This window comes from Lissotriton helveticus, chromosome 1_1 (genome assembly GCF_964261635.1).
Source record: "Lissotriton helveticus chromosome 1_1, aLisHel1.1, whole genome shotgun sequence".
Lineage (NCBI taxonomy): Eukaryota > Metazoa > Chordata > Amphibia > Caudata > Salamandridae > Lissotriton > Lissotriton helveticus.
The window spans coordinates 1,409,735,908-1,409,756,591 of record NC_136057.1 but is presented as its reverse complement, the minus strand read 5'-3'; the positions used below and the strand labels follow the sequence as shown (position 1 = coordinate 1,409,756,591).

Genomic DNA, 20,684 nt, shown 5'->3' with positions numbered 1-20,684 from the left:
ACGGATGGGCACAGACAGGCTTGTCTTTGGTGCCCCTTTGGCACACCATCTGCGTGCGTCGGCTGAACGTCTGCACTTCAACCTCCATTAAGTAAAGACAGTTTTGGCTTGAAACCAATGATGTCACTTCCTGTGCAGATGGCTCAGGTTAACATTGGATTAAGTTAAATTTGGGTTGAGCTAAAGTTGGATTGAGTTAGAGTTAAGGTTAGGTTGAATTGTGTTGAGTTGCGTGCTGGGTTGAGTATGCCGAGAGGAGTTCAGATACTTATATGTCAGTCTTACATCGTCATGTGTTTTATTATTTTCATTGGATAACGCAACAACGCCACTTCATGTATATTATGCCCATTGTCTAACAGTAGCCACATCCCTTCTTTGTATTCTAATTTCATTTCTTGTAATCATGTGTCTGGTATTAACCAATTTTCTCTTCTGCCCCAGCTGAAGTGCTGTGGCTTTCGCAACTACTCAGATTTCAATGACTCAGTATACTACAAACGGAACAACCATTTGCCACCCGCCTGCTGCTCCAACAAGGATCCATGCACATTTAGCAACGTGAACGAAAATGTAAAGGTCAGCACATTTTGTGGTTGTTGTCCATTCTGGGTGAAGGCCTATGTGTTGTTTTGGAGTAAGGAGGTGGAGCTAGCTGGAGTGTATCAAGAAACATTTTTACTTTGGTCTGTGGGGCGGATCAGAAACGCTTAGAAAGGCTGGCGGTGATGGAGCGCTGTCCACTGATAAATCAATAAGCATACAATGGACCTGCAGGGACGCAGGACAAATAAGACATCTATTGTGATGTAAGAATAAAAACTTAGGGTGTACAGCAGGCATATTCAAGTGAACGTAAGGAGTTACTCAACAAAACATTTTGTCATTTAGACCAGTAGTTCCTAACCTTTTGACATCGGTGGACCTCTACTGAATCACTAGTGCAAGCTGGGGACCATGGCTATGCAATCTCTAATATTTGAACATCAACAAAATGCACAAAACTACAGAAACAAGTATAAATCCAACAAATACAAAACTTTTGAAATATTTTCTTGTTTAATAAACTAACAAAATACAAAAATCAAAACTGAAATGGGAAAGTTGGAGCTTTTCAAACTTTGATTTTATTTCTGAATGATAAAGTGGCATCCTAAACCAATATATTGCTTTGCTTTTTTGCACCTAACACATTATTTATTTTGGTCAACACATACTTGTGCTTTAATTGAGGCCTCCAATCACCTATATTACTTTTTCCTGTACTTGTATTACTACCATGAATCAAGCTTCAGATACCAATGTAGTGCACAATTTATATAATGGTGGGTGGCCCGCCGTTCCACCATGGGCGGACTAAATTACTCTGTCCCCATGACTGACATACTGCCCCCCAAATTTATAAATAACCGCCGAGCAGGCAGTCATTTATAAAGGCATTGGCAGCACCTGCCCTCATGGCGGTTCTTGTCAATGCATTTTACTCTTTGCTACAAGGCTGCATCTGCAGGACGTAGCCCTGTAGCAAACATTATTCTTTTTTTTCTTTTCAAAAAGAAAATCCCAAAACTGAATTTTCTTTTTAAAAAGAAAAAATATAATGTCCCTCGCCATGGGAGTCTTCTCCAATGGGGGGAGAGCAATATGACGATTTTACTGTTCCGTATATCCAGGTTTTGCCAAGCGGTAAGGAACAGTAAAAAATTACTACATGTCCACCAATCTAAATTTGGGTAGGTGGACATGTAGCCATTTATCCGACAGGCGACAGCCTTTAATCTCCAGGGCCCTAGAAAGAGGGTTGGCTACAACAGAGCCAGAGCAGTCTCCGCACTGGCCAAACGTATGGTCATCCCGCAATTAAATCAGGTGGTTGGACCACTATATTGTCAGGCAGGGAACTTCATCGTTGTTCATTTTTAGCCCTCAATGTCGAATTTCTTCACATTTACAGAATGTTTTAAAACATGTAATTTACATTTTTCTTTTTTAGTTGTATATACATCAGTAGTCCGCTAATTTTAATTAATTTTCTAAAAAAAAGTCGTAGCCTGCCTAAGTAGGCGTCACAGATCCCCAGGGGCCTGCGCACCACAGGTTAAGAACCTCTGATTAAGACAGTACAAAAAACAAGCAAACATAAAATTCAGCCAGTATTTCTGCCACTGGGTCGATGGCCATCAGAATAATGCACTCACTATGGGGGTCTGTGTTTGTCCCAGTGGTCAATGGATCGAATGCTAGTGGGTCCACTCAACATTTCATCTTTCTGGAGTCTATACAACAAATACCACTTAGTTAGGTAACGGTACACATCTGTTATTTAGCACCAGGAAACCACTTACCATGAGCACTTTATGTTATCTGTGTTGTTAGATGATGATTGTTAGACTACTCGCTTGCCCTCCAGCTTAAGTGCTTTAACAGGATTCCCTTCGTGTTACCGCTGTAAAAAAGTGGTCTCTGGTAGTGAAAGACATAATACAGTACAGGAAACTCACACTTGTCTGTGACTACGAGAGCACTACAGTACTCTCAGAATAATATGGGAGCCAGCACCAGGGCAGAGTTGGGCTGGGGAACCAAAAGCAGCCCTCCAATTCTGTTCAATCCATCCCTGCTCCCTTCCTCATCTCTCTTTCCATCCATCCACTCTTCCCCTCTCTTTCTCTCGCCTCTTTCTCTCTTCTCTGTTTGATTATGACCAAATTGTCTGCTGCAATAAACCCAAAGCAGATGAAGAGACTGGTAGAGGGGACAATGGCAGTCCATATCCTTCAAAAACGGTCTTAAATGGTTAAACAATACACTCAACCTGCCACTCTGCCAGTAAGTGCCCTATAAGTTTAATGACCAGTTCTGCCCTAGCCAGCCCTGATTTTGAGCTCAGACACCCTCAGGACTGAAGCATTCTGTTCATAATGTCGCTGAACTCAGGAAGCCGAAAGATTTGGGCGGTCTGTCCATACTGAACTAAAACTCAATCCCTTTAAGGACCTAAGAAGCCAGTCAGTCCCTAGGCACCCACAGTTAGCTAGCCTGACTCAGAACTGGGGCAGCCTGTCCATAATGAAGTATAGCACTGTGAGGCACGGTAACTGATGCCAGTCCCTCGTGACGAGGCCACGGCCTCCGAGCTCTGGGGTGACCTTTCCCTTGTGCACCCTCGGGTTCAGTCCCCCCAGGACTGGAACATCCGGCCCCGCGTGGCGCCCTGCCTGTAGCAGCAGACATATTTAACCATTTCCGGTTCTCTCTTTCCCAGGGCTGCGACGTTGCATTCCAGAACTTTCTTGACAAGAACGGCAAGATCGTCGGCGGCGTCGCCCTGGGGATCTGCGCACTAGAGGTACTCGTGGCCTTTCTTATTTCAATGTATTGTTCAACGCAAGACTGTGTGAGGCAAGAAAAGCCTTAATATGCTGCCAGGGCAGGGCTTTAAGTGGGATGAACAAACTGGAGGGTCTCTCAAAGGGGTGTGGCCAAAGTAATTATGGGAATCGGCTTAAAAAACATATGCTAAAAATCTGTGCTTAGCATAGTATGCCGCCCGGCTCGTATTTTGCTGTTTTTGTCATCTCATCCAGATATATGACACAACAAGTAATATCATACCTACTAGAAGTCAGGACTATTGGCTTTGTCAATGGTTGTTAGTTGCATAAGATAAATAAGCAGCAACTATGCTTGTATATAATAATGAACAAGCATTTACAATGCAATGGTCTCGGCATTGTTAAAGTTGGAGCTATTGGCATTGCTCATGACATTTTTATTTATGTTTTTGTTTTTAAACATAAATAAATGGCATTGTCATTTACAATGCCAATAGCTTAATTGCTCGCAAATGCGAGACCTATTGCATTTGCACCCACACACAGAGCCACCCACCCACACATACATAGCCACCCACACAGAGCCACCCACACAAAGCCACCCACACACACATACAGAGCCACCCACACAGAGCAACCCCACACACACAGAGCCACCTGCACACAGAGCCACCCACACATAGAGCCACCTACAAAAATACCTACCCACAAAGAGCCACACACAGACAGAGCCACACACACACAGAACCCACCACACACACACAGAGCCCAACACACACACACTCACACAGAGCCCAACACACACACACAGAGCCCAACACACACACACCGAGCCCAACACACACACAGACATCCCTCAGTCTAGGTCAGCCTCACGTCCATCTCTGCCCAGTAACACCCCTGGAAACAGAGGGAAGAAAAAACAAGCAGTTTCTTTGAACCCTCTCTACTGGTACCTGCTTGTAGTGTCCTAGGATTTAGCCTGCGCTCCCGGGGTTTGTTGGCTGACAGTGCAGGAGGGATGTATGAAGTTCTGGGTGTCTCTTGCTGCCTCTCACGGAACGTCCATTGCTTCTTGGCAACCAAACTGCGTTCAATGCTGGTGGAGCGGATTAGAACATCCCCTGCTGTACTGCTGTCCGTAGAGACCAGACTGATATCTGAGCCGCTCAGTGCCATTGGTTAGTAAAGCAGTACATAGGTGCTAACCAAGGAGAAAGTAAGGGGCTATACAGAAGAGTCAGAAGATACTGAGTGGAAGAGGACGCGGGAAGCGGCGGAAGGATGGGGAGAGCGGGGATTGATGGAGAATGCTGCGAGGGCACTTGCTGGCAGGGATTGCTCATGGATACCGTTGCAGCCCAGAAAATATTCCAGCGAAGCCCGGGGACAGCTGACACCGCTGGGATGGCGGGCACGTCTTAGGGGGTCACCTATAAACAAGATGTTAGGATGGATATTGGGTCCCACTAGAAACTGCAAGTAACATCGAGGGGGGCGAGGTCGGTGCTACCTCCTTTAATAAGGGTGATATTAAAGGGAGGGGCTAACAGACCTGCCTTGATAGGAGGCCCCTGAAAGGGTGAGTGCTCATACCTGCCTCCCTCATGGCGGTCCTGCGGGAGGGGCGCTGGCTTCGACTCTGTCCGTGTCCTGGACCTCCGTCGCCCCCCAGGGTCCCTGCACACATGCTGCCCCCCTGGCGCTCCCCGCGCAACCTCCGGGGCCGCAGAGGCAGCGGGCGGTGTCCTCCCCGAGAGACTGGCGTTCAGTGCATCCTCTGCGGCGTGGCTGTCTCCACGGCACCGGCTCTTAGTGCATCGTAAAGGGCCAGCTCGTTCCCGAGAGCCCCGCTGCCCGTCCCAGCTCTCCACGGCTCGCCTCTGCTCCATCTCTGCTGCTTGCAGGCGGAGTGCGCCCGGCGCAGGCTGGGGCTGTTGCTGCTGCTCCTGGACCAGCCTCGGACGTCAGAGCGGCGGAGTCACATGTCCCCCGCCCCCCGAGCTGGAGATGGGGTGGTGCCTGTCTGCTCTGCGATGTGGCTGCCTGCTCTCATTTTAAGGTCAGGGTGGTTAGTGGGGGCTGGCTGCTGTGAGTGGGGGCTGGCTGCTGTGAGTAGGGGCTGGGTGCTCTGAGGGGGCATGGGAAGCTGTGGGCTGGTCTCTGATAATGTGTTGTGCTTCCTGTCTGGTGTCGGTGACCTGGGGCGCCTGACAGCGGGGCGAGAGGGGGCTTCCTCTTGTGTTCTACAGTCCTTCTCGAGCTTCCGTCCATGGGAGCTTGTGCCGTCTATGAAGATTCCTGCCTTTCTCTGACGTTCTGCATCCATCATCCACTATATCAAAACAAAAACGGAATTCCGTGACCTTTTCGCCCCGTGCCCTAAAACACAACCCCAAACACGGTTAAGCGCTTACTACCACTGACGAGGCGTTCAAGCGCCTAACGCTGGGCCGCACACCGCAAAAAGGCAAGAAAAAGGCGAGCGCAGCTATGGAAAAAGGCAAGAAATAGACGAACGCAGCCAGGAGGCAGAGGCAAGAAATCTTACCGACTCAGGGGACGCCATGCACACCACCATCTTTCTCCGAGCCGAGGCAGGAATGCCTCGGAGAAACCAGCATCATTTTTGGGATTGAGGGGCGTGTTTTCGTTCTCTCCTCTTCCCATTCGCTGGAATGTTAAATTCCAGCCAATGGGAAGAGGAGAGAAAGTAAACAGAAAGAAACGAAAAAACACACCCCTCAATCCCAAAAAGACGGAGCTTAAACAGAGTGACGCCCCTCTCCTCTAATGGCTTGCCTCTGTTTAGGAAGCCAGCCAATGGAGAAGAGGGGCGGGTTCAAGCCCCACTCTAGGAAACATAAAATCTCGGCTGCGCGAACACTGCTGCGCAGTGTAACGCTAGGCCGAGACCTAAAAAGCTTGCACTTAAAGCCCTGGTGACATCATGACAATGTTGCTGCTCCGGAGTTTCAAAAAGAGAAGGGAAATCCAGAGAGAAAATGACTCTCTTTAAAGGATTTCCCTTCCCCCACAATGCTCACCTGGCATGACGTCATGCCGTAACTTCTCCATTAGTGAGAAGTGAGCAGTGAGAGCACGTGCATATCCATGTGCATGCTGTCACTGCAGCCCAGAAAAAATCGGATCTCCTGTGCAAGGGCACTAAACAGAGGCAAATATAGACCAATTTCGGGGCCTCCTTGAAAACACTGCCGGTGCTCAGCACCGGTGAGACCCGGCCCACTTAAAGCCCTGTGCCAAGGTCCTGTTACCTTATTACATAATATATCTAATTCCTATCAAGTTGCTTTCTGCCGCTGATTTTATGCTTCTCTGCTTTCATGAGTGGCACACAGGTGCTATTTACAATAACAAATTCACTTTATGATTTATAAAACTTGAATTTGCACTTGGATTTACTCACATATAAAATTACACTGGTTTATTGTCATCTTAAGTGAATGAATCTCCTCATAGGGGTGTCTCAAGGCGCTGACACTCGCACATGCCAAAATTGGGTAACAGATATGCCGGTATTTAGGAAAGAAAATCAAAAAGAATGTTGCTTCGCATTGCATTGAGGTGGAGGAACCGCTAAACTGATGGAAGCTCAAACAAAGTTATCTTTTGCTTTAAAAATTGTGGACCTGATTCACAAAGATAACCTACACGTTTAAGTGTTTACTATTCACAAAATGAGAGTGCAATTTTATTCCAAAGGTGTAACTTACATGTCTTCAGTGCTTAATTTGAGCCAATGGTTTCCGGTGCTCGGCACCCGCACATAATTGTTAACACTGGCACTAATGATAGCTGCCACATGGTGGTGCTGTTTATATAAAGTAATGATGATCTGAACAGCAAATGTTTATTAATTCAGTACAAAATAAAAACAACTAATACCTGCCGCCCAAGCTATTTTTGTAGCGTTGGGGGCCTAGAATAGGCTGAATTGTCACACTGCTTAGTAGTAGTTGGTTAAGTACTGTCATTGGCAACAACGGCAGTGTGAATGGGTGGTGCAAGCTGCAGGGGCACTTAAAACATTTTTTTACGCACTGCATGTCTCGACAAAATTGAAGGGCAGAGAAGATAGACAGAAATTGCCGGGGCCATTCACAAAGGTAAATAACACTTTTGAGTAATTTTCATGTGTAACTTACACTTACACTTTGGAGTAAATTTACTAGAATGACTAAATTTAGCACATTTGGCTATTCACAAAATACGAATGTATAACTACTCATAAGCGTAAAAGTAAATTACTCAAAAGTGTAAGCTACCTTTGTGAATCACCGCCTGTGAGTCTTGAACGGGAACTGTGAGTATTGGCATGTATAGGCACCTGGAAAAGGTGGAAACCCCACTCTTTGAAAGTAGAATCTCACTCTTAAAACACTGCAGCTTTACTCTAACAGTAGAAGTAAATCCAGTATTTAGGGTTCAAATGGCAGAGCCACTACTGAAATTAATTGGGGAATAGGGGAGGAGTTTTCCCCTCAGGAAAAACAACATTGCTTGGTTCAAATGCGTGAATGCATATGCATGAATTTAAAGCATTCAAAAATATACATTTACTCGTATACTAAGCGCACAAATACTTACACTTGTGAGTACTCCTGCAACCCCGGTGCAGTCATAACTTCTCAGGAGTGCTCCTGATATTGTGAGTCTAAGGAAAGTCAAAATAGCTCCCTGATGGCAGAATTACATTCAGTAATTAAACCCTGGCAGGGAACTCAGGGTGAACAAACAGCATGGGCTGTGACAGGGGCAACGGAGGCGATGCTTCCATTCTCAGTTGCTTGCAGGTCCACCCAGCAAACTCTAATTGAGCTCTAAAGTAATCCCGTGCAAATTAGCCCATTGTCCATGCAATTACACAAGTTGTCAAAAAATTACCCTAAACTTTATAGAAATTACACAAAATGCAACTTGTGAGGGTATACTTCGTTTGTAAGTCACTCGAAATACTGACAAGAGTGTTGGGTCGCTGAGAAAAATGCCTCTTGAAACCCTTTTTCTGCTCCAATATGTCTGCTGTGAGACATTTTTCGCTTGTACCAGTTCTCGGTAGCAAAAGATTGTGCCAAATTTAATGCAGCTGTAACTTCCAACTTTTGCGTAATTTTCCTAACACACTCACATAATGTGTATAATTTCCACAATTTTGTAACAGATTATTTTGTCTTGTTTTATGCCAGTAATTATTCCCCCTCTAGATATTAAAATACACATGCAAAAGAACAATTGATGGACAGAATGCAGAACAATGTCATACATTCACCTCAATTTGGGCCTAAATCCACCGTTCTTTTGCTCACCATGCCATTCCAGTTTGGACTCAGCCATATGCAGATCAGTCTGCGCCCAATGGGAATAGTCCAGCCCGAAATGCCAGACCAGGTCTCCCTGGACTGGAAACAAGCATCCTAGGACCAGTTTCAGGCTTTCAGCCCTCATCAGCCAGGATAGCTTGACGGGTCAAGACTGATTTGCATATGGCTGGGTCTAAACGGGGTGGCATGGTGAGCAAAAGAACAATGGATTTAACCCAGATCTCTTGACTGGGGGTAAATGTATGATTTATTCAGCATTCCGTGCATCATTTGTTTGTGTAAAATACACATGGGCAGTAAACATGCCCCCATAGGACAATTACAGCCAATACCCAGACTCCTGTTGGACACTTATCATATCAATAACTAGACATTGATGGCGATAGATCCTATTCATGTGCCCGGCCCCAGAGAGTTGTGAAAAACATTCTTCTCTCCTCTGCTGAGGAGAGTATTGGAAGCAAGAACATAAAATTTTTTGCCCAGAAAAGCAATTTTATGCAAAAAAGACAAGGTATGTGTCTAGTGTTTGGCCCAATGTCATCTTTGTTTTTTGTACAATATTCCCATTTGTGCAGTTTCTCTCATTTATGCCCCAGAGAGAGAGCTCACCTTGCAGCCAAGGTACAGGTCTTGAATGTACAGAGTAGGCAAGCCCCAAAGGTCCTCGTGCTTTGTTGTTTTGAAGAAGGTGGTACCGGGAAGCACTTGGAACAGTGACAAGTTGATGGCGCTGCTCTCCCCAGTGTGCACAAATGCTGTAGCAAGAGCTGCATCAGCTTGTGCCAGAAAAAGAGTTTTCTGTTTATAGCACTAACCCGGGGCTGGCTCATCCTTGTGGGCGGAGGAGCGTTGCCCCACTGCTTTCTCGCAGTGAGGGAAGCAGAAACATAAAATGTTTTTTTAAATACCATTTTATGTTTCTGCTTCTCGCACTGCAAGAAGGCAGAAGGCAGGGTTTGGTTGAGGGCTGTTGGGCATGTTTGCTGGATGGCAGGGAAGGAGCGGCTTGCCCACTGTTGGGGGCGCTGACTGTTTGGTCGGCCCTAGGGACTAACAAACCAGTCGTATGCACTCCTCCCCATAGAAGCCTGTGGGGTCGGCGTCCCAGCCAATCACAACACTGCCATTTCAGCATTGTGATTGGCTTAGGGTAGGGGAGGGAGGCTGCCTGCGGCTGCTTCCTTTTGTAGGACGACGTAGACCAACGATGCGGGATGGGCCGGCAAATGTGAGTTAACCACTTTTATTTTTAATTAATTAAACCTCCCACCACACAACCTGCTCCCCGCGCACTCTCCTGCCCCCACCCGCGAGTCATACCAGGCGCAACTGCACTAACGTGAAGGACTTAGGGGCGCTGACCTCCCCACTGCATCACAGTAGTTCAGTGGAACGACCTGAGGCTGTGTTACCTAACTGTACATGTCAGATTGTCTGGTGTTTTCAGACTGACGTGCGCAGTTCAAGCTTCTGCAATCAACAGCTGAAAGGCAGCTGAGAAGCAGAGGCAGAGCCCCGTATTTGTCCGATGAAGCACTGTGTTTGCCTGCTCCAGCCACTCCTAGCACTGCTCTTATGCTTTTTAGCACTGTAAGAAGCAAGAGAGCAGTGTATTGGGTCGGATGCTATTTTCCAGCAAGCAGTGCGAGGCAGGAGGAACTTTGCGTGTGTTTTCAGACAATCGTGTGCTGCAGAAGATCAACAAGTAAGGTACGTTTATTTTAAAGGGTTTAATGTAATTTTTTATGTGCCCATCTCTTTTAAAACATAGCAGCCGCCATTGGGTATGACTCCTTGCCCGTAAGGCCGTTGGACACCCCCAAAGAGAGGCGGCCTAGGCAAACCTGCAGCTTCCAAAATAGCGGGTGCTCAAAGCTCCCCTCCCCGATCACATGGAGGGAAAGGTGAACACTGGAAACCAGTTGAGGATAAGCTGGTGGTTATCCGTAACCTCATCAAAGGCCTACATCTCTCCGCTGATGAGCATGGAGCCCATTCTTCTCTCACAAAATCTTTAATGATTGCTTTATTTATTTATTTATTTATTTATTTATTTATTTATCTATTACTAAGTAAGAGGAGCATTTCTGTAAAAATGATGACTGCACAGAAATTAGATCGATGGTTGATGGTGCTATGACATAAATAATACATTTATCAAACAATACACATTTACAAAGCAGGCAATTCAGTCATGGGAGTGCGGTTGTATGAATATTTATCATTGGGGTGTGAAATTAGTTGTTCCCAGAGGGCCCTCTTAAATGAGTTTAGGTCAAAAATAGAGTGGAACTATTTGGGAGGGGAATTCTACAGCAGTAGATGGAAAGGTCGGAATCCAGATGTAGCACCCCAAAGTTTTGGGTGACCAGGAGGTTGTGGCTAGCAACTCATAGATTGAGGGTAATGTGTTATTTTTAGTTCAGTTACATCTGAATACAAATATCTCATGGTAACTAAATATAAAATATAACATAAAACAAAATATAAACCTAACAAAAAACATGTGAAAATATTGGGAAAGGAAATAAATGCTTATGGTTGTGAGATAAAGTAAGTAGTGTGTAGAATAACGAATAGGAAAGGTGAATAGGTAATCCTTAATACATTAAAAAGAAGGCACAGGGAAACTCCCCCCAACCAACACATTCAGGAAATGAATAGACTGGATTAAAAAAAGGGGCGTTAGCGGAGTCTCCCACGTAAAATAATATAGGTGTGTATATATATGTTTTTGTGCATGTGAACAAGGGCTCTTGAAGCCCGAAACGTGTATTGCCCTCCTGTTTTTACCAGCTGCAATAAAGTAAGAGCCTGTGAAATACGTGGTCCGTCTCCTGCTTTGCCTCGCCGGTCCTGGGTGGATCAGGAAGTGGCGTTCGTGGAGTTTTATGCATATATATGTATATATATATATATATATATATATTTCCGCACTTGTACTCCTGCATAGACGCCACGCCATCAATCCTCGGCTGACAATCAACAAGAACACGGAAGACCCAGAGTGCTGGTGAGTTTTTTATTAACAGCACACCATGGCAGGATAACGTTTCGCCCTACACAGAGGGCTTGGTCACATGGTGCACCGAAAGAGTTGCGTGAATTTAAAGTGCTAGTGCAGTAACAACAACCTCATTGATTGGTTGCTCCTGAAACCATTAGAATATGCAACACAGCTGTTAAATTAATCATTTAAAGGTACATTGGCGGGCAACCAAGGCTATCTTAAGTCAGGTCTTTAAAAGTATATCTGTTTGAATACAGTACTAAAAATCCGGGTACATATGTAAGATGTAGGATTTAAGATTTCTGAAAGAGAGGGTTAACTGGGAATTCCCACAGTGCATGTTCATTCATTACAATGCGTGTTGCTGTACAAATTTTCATGTATATTACAATTCAATCAAAATTACAACCGCACCTAATGCACTAGCCCCTAGTTGGCACTATGACGGCCCTCTAACTTAATTGTAAAATATATACACAAATTTCATCTATATACATCTATATACAATAAGTATCTTACAAAATATTACCAAAACTTGGACAGTTGACTAGAAATGTACACCGGATAACGAACGACCCAAAGAAACAAAGTGGCACATATCTTAGATCATTGATGCCACACATGCCACACATGCCCAATCTCGTTGTTACTACTACTATGATAAACAAGTGAGAATTTAAAAAAAGAAGAACACAATTCTTCCTGGATTTGAAATTTGTAAAATGCAGCTATACACCTAGTGAGGATTTTTTTACAGTACTGAAAAGCATGACTAGACATATAAGAATGATAAGACTTCATGGCCTAAAGTTCAGACACAAAGAGCAAAAACAGGCAAGCACAATGCAGTTAACTGATGGGGGGTATAAGTAAATGCTAGGAAGACAGACAGAAATATATACTATAAACATGTATAGCAGTCCTCCGTGGAATTAAGACCATTGGGACTTTTACTGTCCATCTCCAGAATATATCTGGTCTCAAGAGCCCTTAAGATCCCTTCTCTGTTACCTCCCCTCCTGAGCGGGCCAATGGCATCTATAGCATAGTATCTAAGGAGCCCACTGTTATTATTATGGAACTCCTTAAAATGCCTAGCTACAGGATATGTGGCATCGTTCGTATTGATCGCCCGTATGTGCTGGAGCACCCTCTTGTGGACCTGCAATTTGGTACTACCAATATATTGCAGGCCACATGGGCACTCCAGGACATACACCACATACTCGGATTTACAGGTTAGCTGCTTGGTAATTTTACGGGGCACTGAAGAGAAAGCTGTCAAGAACTCAGATTTATTAAGCCCTTGAGAACAAGCTTTACAGCTAGAACACTTCCTGAAACCACGGCTCGCTGCTAGCCAATTTTTAGGTGGGATCACCTCCGGACTGGATTTGACCAGTGCGTCTTGCAACGAAAACGCCTTCTTAAAAGTGATCGCAGGTCTATTAGGCATGTGTTCACCAATCACTGGATCTAATTTAATAAGATTCCAGTGTTGATTAATGATTTTTCTCAGCGCCCCATGCTGACTGTTATAGGTCCAAATGAGTCTGACAGGTGGTTCACTACTGGCTACAGGACTTTTCTGATGTTTTCTGTGGGTCAGAGCTTCACTTCGGGATAGGGCATTAGCTTTCCTAATAGCTATATCAATAAGATGTTCTTTATAGCCCCTGGCTAGAAACCTTAGTTTGCTTGCTGCTTGTGCCTCCTTACAATGGGAATCTGTACTACAGACTCGCCTAATTCTAAGCATCTCCCCATAGGGGATGCTGCGAATTAAATGCGGGGGATGGTGACTGTCAGCGTGCAAAATGGTATTGCCCGCAGTGGGCTTTCTGTAAAGCTTGGTTTCAAGTTTGCCCTGACTGACCTCAAGAGTAACATCAAGAAAATCTGCTGTTTTCTGGCTGATGTGTGATGTGAAGGACAAGTTATATGCATTATTGTTCAAAACATCAATGAAACTAACAGCTTGCTCATAGGTTCCTCTCCATATCATTAAAATGTCATCGATGTATCTGTACCATCGAATGATATGGCGGCTACAGATGTTGTGGTGAATGCCATTGAGGACCTGTCTCTCCCAGTACCCCATATGCAAACAGGCATAACTAGGAGAGAAACAGGACCCCATGGCAACCCCTCTAACTTGTTGGTAGTAGCGATTCAGAAACATAAAATAATTGTGATGCAAACAAAAACTAATCATGGCGAGCAACATCTTATTGTGCTCAAACAGTTCTATTGGTCGCTTGCCAAGAAAAAACTCTGATGCCCTCAATCCATCTGCATGTAAAATGCTCGTGTAAAGAGATGACACGTCAAGGGTAATCAATAAGAAATCATCACACCACTCTAAGTCAGTTAATTTCCTCATCAAATCGCTAGAGTCCTGGATATATGAAGGCAATGCCAGCACATGCTCTTGGAGGAACAAATCAATATAGGTGGTGGCTTTCTCCAACAACCCCCCACATGCCGAGATGATGGGTCTACCCGGCGGCTTTTTCGCATTTTTGTGTACCTTTGGAATGAGGTACAACACAGGGGTGATGGGATGGTCATTCTTAAGGCATTTCAGTTCATCCATGCTGATAAGTCCGCTAGAACGCCAACCCATCAGGAGAGAATGAAAGTCAGTTTTCGCTTTGCTAAGTGCATTTGCATCACAATGTCTGTAACATTCAGGATCATTTAATTGGAGGTAGGCTTCTTCAAGATATAATGTTCTAGGCCAAAGCACGATATTACCCCCTTTATCTGACTGCCTGACAATCACAGTCCCATTCGCTTTGATCTTTTTAACCAATCTCTGGTAATTGTTGTTGCCCTGATATTTGCTGTAGTTAACTTTCAAAGTTTTCACATGTAGTGCCTTTACTTGCTTCACAACTGCATCCTGGAATATATCTATGTTGTCGTAAGGAGTGACAGGGGTGAACGTAGACCGGGGCTTCAGATTACTTAAACCACCAGTATGAGGGTTCTCATGTCCTTGTGTGTTCTGAGAATTTGGAGCTTCTGCACGAAGAGCTGCCAAATCCTGCATAAGAGGAACATCGTTTACCACTAGTCCCACCGCATTGTCTGTTGCCCCTGACTTTTTACCTACATTGCGAGATTTTGTGTTTGCAAAATGTTTCTTTAGCTTCAATTTGCGTGTAAATTTAAACAGGTCCAATCTTGTATCCACATAGTTGAAGCTACTAGGGGGGCTGTACGACAAACCTTTGGATAAAATGCTGATTTCCAGGTCAGAAAAAATTGTATCAGTCAGATTGATAACAGATAGGCCAGTATCTTGTGTTTGCGCCAGAGTGTTAATATGTGTCCCGCTAGTTACTGCTTTTTGTTGGCGTTCCACCGCTTGTGATTTCTTTTCTTTGGTTTTCCGTTGGCTGCGGCTTTGTCTCCGTTCCCGCCGCCTTGCGTTTGGAGTTTTGCGGGTGCTGGAAATCTGGGGCGCAGTGTTTCGCGCCTGTCCTGCCGGACACACTCCAGTTCCTGCTCCATGGTTAGCCGGGTAAACCCCAGCTGCTCTGGGAGTCTACCATATATATATATATATATAAGCTCCAGCCTGTCCCTCGATGCACTTTCCGTGCGGACAAGAACGGGACACCAAATGACGCCACAGCCAGACTTGAAATATTTTCACAAGTGATATGCTTTTATTCGTGCATACAGGGTGCAAAGCCTTGTCAAACGCGTTTCGGGCACCGGCTGTGCCCTTGCTCACTGACCTGACACTGATATATATATATATATATATATATCCAAACAAAAGTTGCCTGCTGAAAGGAGGCCCACAACAGGTAGGTACGGTTTATGCCTTTTATTCAATTGAAAGACAGCAATGTTCAAGCAACCGGCAGCGCTCCACAAATAAAGTGAATGCCCAACGCGTTTCGTGATAACGATCACTTCCTCAGGGGCTGTGGGCCGTATTGCAAGAAAGGAATCACAGCAGTCTTTAAAGTATTTCTCCCGCCCTGGTGGGCGTGGCCATCTATGTAGCCTACTGGTACTTGGAGTCCCAACAATATTCATCCCACTGGATTAAAAAAAGGGGCGTTTGTGGAGTCTCCCACGTAAAATAATATAGGTGTGTATATATATATATATGTATATATATATATATATATATATATATATATATATATATATATATATATATATATATATATATATATATATATATATATATATATATATAAAATAAAAATCAGTACACTTAAAGCAGAAAAACAAATGCTTGGAAATGGATAACTAATGCCACTTACACACAATTACAGCGAATAAGCTATTTGCAGGGCCACTGGAATTATGTGATGGGAACAATTTATGGGGTGTGGTTTACTAGATTATGCAGCAAGAAAAGGCAAAGTATGCATCATAATGTGGCACATCTTTAGATACGCTGAACGCAAGAAAAATGCATAAGTCTCCCCAAACTAGATCCAGTGTCACACGGTTTACACCTGAGATCAGGAAACTTAAGAAAGAACGTAAAAGGGAGGAAAGGAAATGGAGGGAACACTATGATGAAGATAGGAAGACCATCTATAAAAAAGCATTGAAATACTATCAGCACGCAATCAGGAAAGCTATGATTGCGGACTTTGGCAGTAGGATCTCCCAGTCGTCACAAGCTTCGAAAGAAATCTACACACTCGTAAACTCCTACCTGAAACCCAAATTTGCAGAACCAGCCCCCCCCCCCCACCCCCCTTTCCATGGAACGTTATGAGGAACTTGCAAAGTTCTACATTAATAAGGCCAATCTCATTTATGACTCCCTGGGAGTGAATTTAGTTCAGCATTAGTCCGTGAAAGAAGGTCTATTAGAAAGTCACACCATGCCTACCCTATCGACTTTCCCCCAGCTAATTTGCAATGCCATCAGGTAAGTAGCAAATACAATTAAAAATCAGGATCTCCCATAGATCCAGCTCCTATTGATATTTTGCTGAAAGGAGGAGATACCATTTTACCAGTTCTGACCTCCCTATACAATCTGTCGTTCGAAAAGGGACAAATTCCTGACCACTGGAAGCACTACTGAAGAAATCTTCCTTAGACCCTGATAAGGCAGAGAACTATAGACCCATATCTCTGCTCCCAAGGATCAGTAAGGTTATAGAGAAACGGGTCAATAGTTATTTGTATAATTTCTTGGAACCTCATAACCTTCTATATCTAACGCAAACTGGTTTGTGTGCCAGATATAGTACAGAGACTGCCCTCCTACTGGCCACAGAAGACCTTAGGAAAATGTTAGATCATGGTGGCTTAGCGGCGCTCATCCTTCTTGATTTGAGCTCAGCTTTCAATACTGTCTCTCACCCTATCCTCTGTCATAGGCTAGAAGCAATGGGAATCACAGGCAATGTATTAAATTGTCTGACCACTTTTCTGGACGACAGGAGTTTCCAGGTCAGGGAAGGACCCTGTCGGTCAGAGAATCACCAGCTCAAATGCAGAGTACCTCAGGGCTTATCCATGAGCCCCCCTCTTTTTAACCCTGTATGTTTTAGGCAGTGAATAAAAACAGTTTAGCCACTAGGTAACCTGAGGACTTGAAATATTCATTGTAATCCGAGGAGGGATGAAGTGCAATGTTCAGAATGGCCACCGACAGCCGTTCGCCAACTGCCTCAACAGCGGTCAGAAAAGCCGCTGTAATAGGTCGGTACAGACAAATTTCACCGCCATCCAAATAACGAGTTGCCTTTCCAACGAGCCACCATGGCGGTGGGACCACCTGCTGCAAGTTGGTGGCATCGATGGATTTGGGGTGCATACTCACCCATTTCCTATTCTTACCTTCAGTCTCCCACATGAATCCCTTTCTCCAGGTCCCCCTTCACAGCAGCATCTTGACCACGAAAAAACAACCCTTTTGGCACAGAAATCCAGGTAAGTCTGTTTTGTACTATTTATCTATTGACTGGACTGGGCACATATGGTCCAGACTCCAGCAATGGGAAACTACTTGGACTAGGTATTTTTCCACATATGTCATGCATATGTGTACCCTGCAATCAAAATGTACACATCATCATCAACATATAAGAAAAAATACTCACTGCCGTCAGAAACACTGTCGCCGGCCCACTGGAAACCTTGTAATACGGCGTCCGGGAGACTTCTGCCGCAGTGGTCTTCTTTGGACCGCCGCTGCAGCAGTACGGCAGTCGGACCGCCGAACTCGTAATAAGACCCTTCGTTTGGTCAACAGTGGGTATTTGGATATCAGCTCTTCAAAATGCCAAATGTAGCAGAAGTGACATCATGCACACCTTGACCATCGATGGCAATATTGGGCTGACACTTTGCCCTATGCTTAGCCCCTATACAGCTTCCTGTTTTATTTTAAGGAACTTGGAGAACGGGGTCTTGGGTTCCTGCTTGCATTCTTTTTCTGCTTCTTCCATTGTGACCTCCGAGACCAAGGGTAGGAAAGGTACTGCCATGTTTAGCAAAGGGCTACGGAGGGTTTGCAGGTGCTGCATTTGGCTACTCCTAATTGATATCCATGTAGGGGTGGCTGGGCACTCAATATAATGTTTGCTTGAATGATCTGAGGTGTCCTGAAAACATATTAGTCGACATGACACTGCTTCCTCTGGACTGACCTCAGTTGGTTCTTTCTATGTTCAGCTATCTCTCATGCCTTCTGTCCCATTACCTATTACTGAACAATAACTCTGCCTCTTGTGTCCTTCTGTCCTTACAGCTGGCTGCTATGGTGGTGTCCCTCGTCCTCTTCTGCCACATTGGGTCGAACAAGAGTGAATGAGGGTGCTCGTCTGGCGTGGAGCACCCTCCTCGAAACAAGTGCTGCGCTGGACTCACTCACCAGAGAGGGGAAAACACTCCTACCCCTGCTCATTAAATAACTCTCACTACAGCCTGTCCTCCATCTTTCGGTGCTGTGGACATTCAATGGTGTCAAACTGAAAGAAGCCTTCCCCCGCAAGAGAAGAAAAACCTGATTACTTACTCTCTACACACCATATTTGAATATGTGGAATATGGTGGCCTAAACAACAGGCCAAAAATAGTGTCAGCTGGTTGCCCCACATCAGACACTTTGGTAGAGCGGTAGGTTGTTCTAGGAAGGGCAAGAAGTGCTTCCCAGGGAACGAACCAGGTTTGCTCGCCCAGCGACAACAAGAAATGCCTTTCTTGTTCTTAACACTCCGATTCCACAGGACTCCAGATCACGTGAAGACCGCATTTTCAACGTCAATTCACATTTTGTTCCGGCACACCACATGTACATAAGTCTAGCAAAAAAAATTCTATAAGTTGTGAAACAACAAATAAAGTCTGCACTCAATTTTGCTGTCTTCACTTGTGGTTCTGAACTGGAAGTTTAAGTTGCAGTGACAGCTTAGGCCCATTAACGTAGTTACATACACCACATATTCAGTGGTGGCTCCAAGGTGTGAAAACGAAGGTTGTGCCTTTTGAGGAGCAGGAAGAAGTTGCATTTGCTACCATTTTGGCTGGAGTTCTTCTGAAAATTTTGTAATACCTTCTTGAAAGGGTCCTATGCATTCTCACACTTTATGCGGTACATACCCGTTGATGGGTTACCCAATGGCTCCTCGGGTATGAGAGACCACCGCGGCAAGATTTAAGGGCTCTAGGACAAACGTTATCGAGTTTTCAGAAACATGCAACTTCACAGGAGTGAGACTCCAGAATTCACCACTAAAACCTGTCAGAGAAAATTAAAAAGCAATGTGTGTGTGGTACATGGATGAAGTTGTTGCTGTACACTGTGTAAGGGTTGCAGAAGTGTTTGCATGGTCGGAGTATGATTTTGAGGGGGAGGGGGTTGAATGAGGCATATAATGGAGAACTGTTGGGCAGCTGACACTGTTGTCTGTGTCCACCATTACCCACAGCGGCCTGGGTGGTAGGATGCCGCTAGGCAGTGAAAGAAATTGGCGGTAGAAGATGTACAAACCTAATACCGGGTTCGCTGATTGGAAAGGCTATGGTTTCCCTTGTTGGGTGAAAACTTGTCCATCGGAGCCTGGTGTTCTGCAGGTCCAAGGCTCTGTAGCCATGTGAAAGTGAGCTTCTGGCCGGTGGTTGGTTGATTTGCAGTGTTTTTTGGACAGAGGGTCAATGACAGTTTAAACAGTTTAGTCAGTGCAAGAGTGCTGCAGCACAGAATTCTTCAATTAAAACATACAATCAATCAATCAATCAATCACTGCATTTCTAAAGCGTGCTACACACCCGTGAGGGTCTCAAGGCACTGGGGGGGGAGAAAGGGGGCGGCGCTACTGATCGAAGAGCCAGGTCTTGAAAAGTCTTCTGAAGGCCAGCAGGTCCTGAGTCTGTCGTAGGCTGGTAGGGAGAGCGTTCCAGGTCTTGGCGGCGAGGTAGGAGAAGGATCCGCCGCCGGCGTTGGTTTTTCGGATACGGGGAACTGTGGCGAGAGCGAGGTTGGCTGAGCGGAGGCTTCGGTTGGGGATATGGAAGCTGAGTCGGTTGTTGAGGTATGTAGGTCCGGTGTTGTGTAGTGCTTTGTGTGCGTGGATGAGGAGTTTGAAGGTGACCCTCTTGTTGACGGGGAGCCAGTGCAGGCCTCTCAGGTGGGGTGTGATGTGGCTGCGTCGGGGGACGTCGAGGATCAGACGTGCCGAGGCGTTCTGGATTCGTTGTAGTCGTCTCAGGAGCTTGGTAGTTCCTGAGTAGAGGGAGTTCCCGTAGTCGAGTCTGCTGGTGATGAGGACCTGGGTGACGGTTTTTCTCGTGTCGGGAGGGACCACTTGAGGATCCTGCGGAGCATTCGGAGGGTGTTGAAGCTGGATGCAGAGACGGCGTTGACTTGCCTGGTCATGTAGAGGGTGGAGTCGAGGATGACCCCCAGGTTGCGTGAGTGGTCTGTGGGTTCCGGGGCTTTGCCTAGCGATGTGGGCCACCAAGAGTCGTCCCAGGCTGATGGGGTGGATCCGAGAA

The 20,684-nt window shown here is 45.3% G+C and overlaps 1 protein-coding gene across 1 annotated transcript in view; it reads left to right on the top strand.

Annotated features, from left to right (window-relative positions):
• TSPAN16 (tetraspanin 16) overlaps window positions 1-19,044 on the top strand; it is a 32,878-nt gene extending 13,834 nt beyond the window's left edge. The window contains exons 5-7 of the mRNA XM_078658028.1: window positions 445-579; window positions 3,266-3,349; window positions 18,439-19,044. Of these exons, the coding sequence (XP_078514154.1) occupies window positions 445-579; window positions 3,266-3,349; window positions 18,439-18,501 (282 nt within the window). The 3' untranslated portion in view covers window positions 18,502-19,044. The remainder of the gene's footprint in view (window positions 1-444; window positions 580-3,265; window positions 3,350-18,438) is intronic.
• Window positions 19,045-20,684: the final 1,640 nt, after the last annotated feature.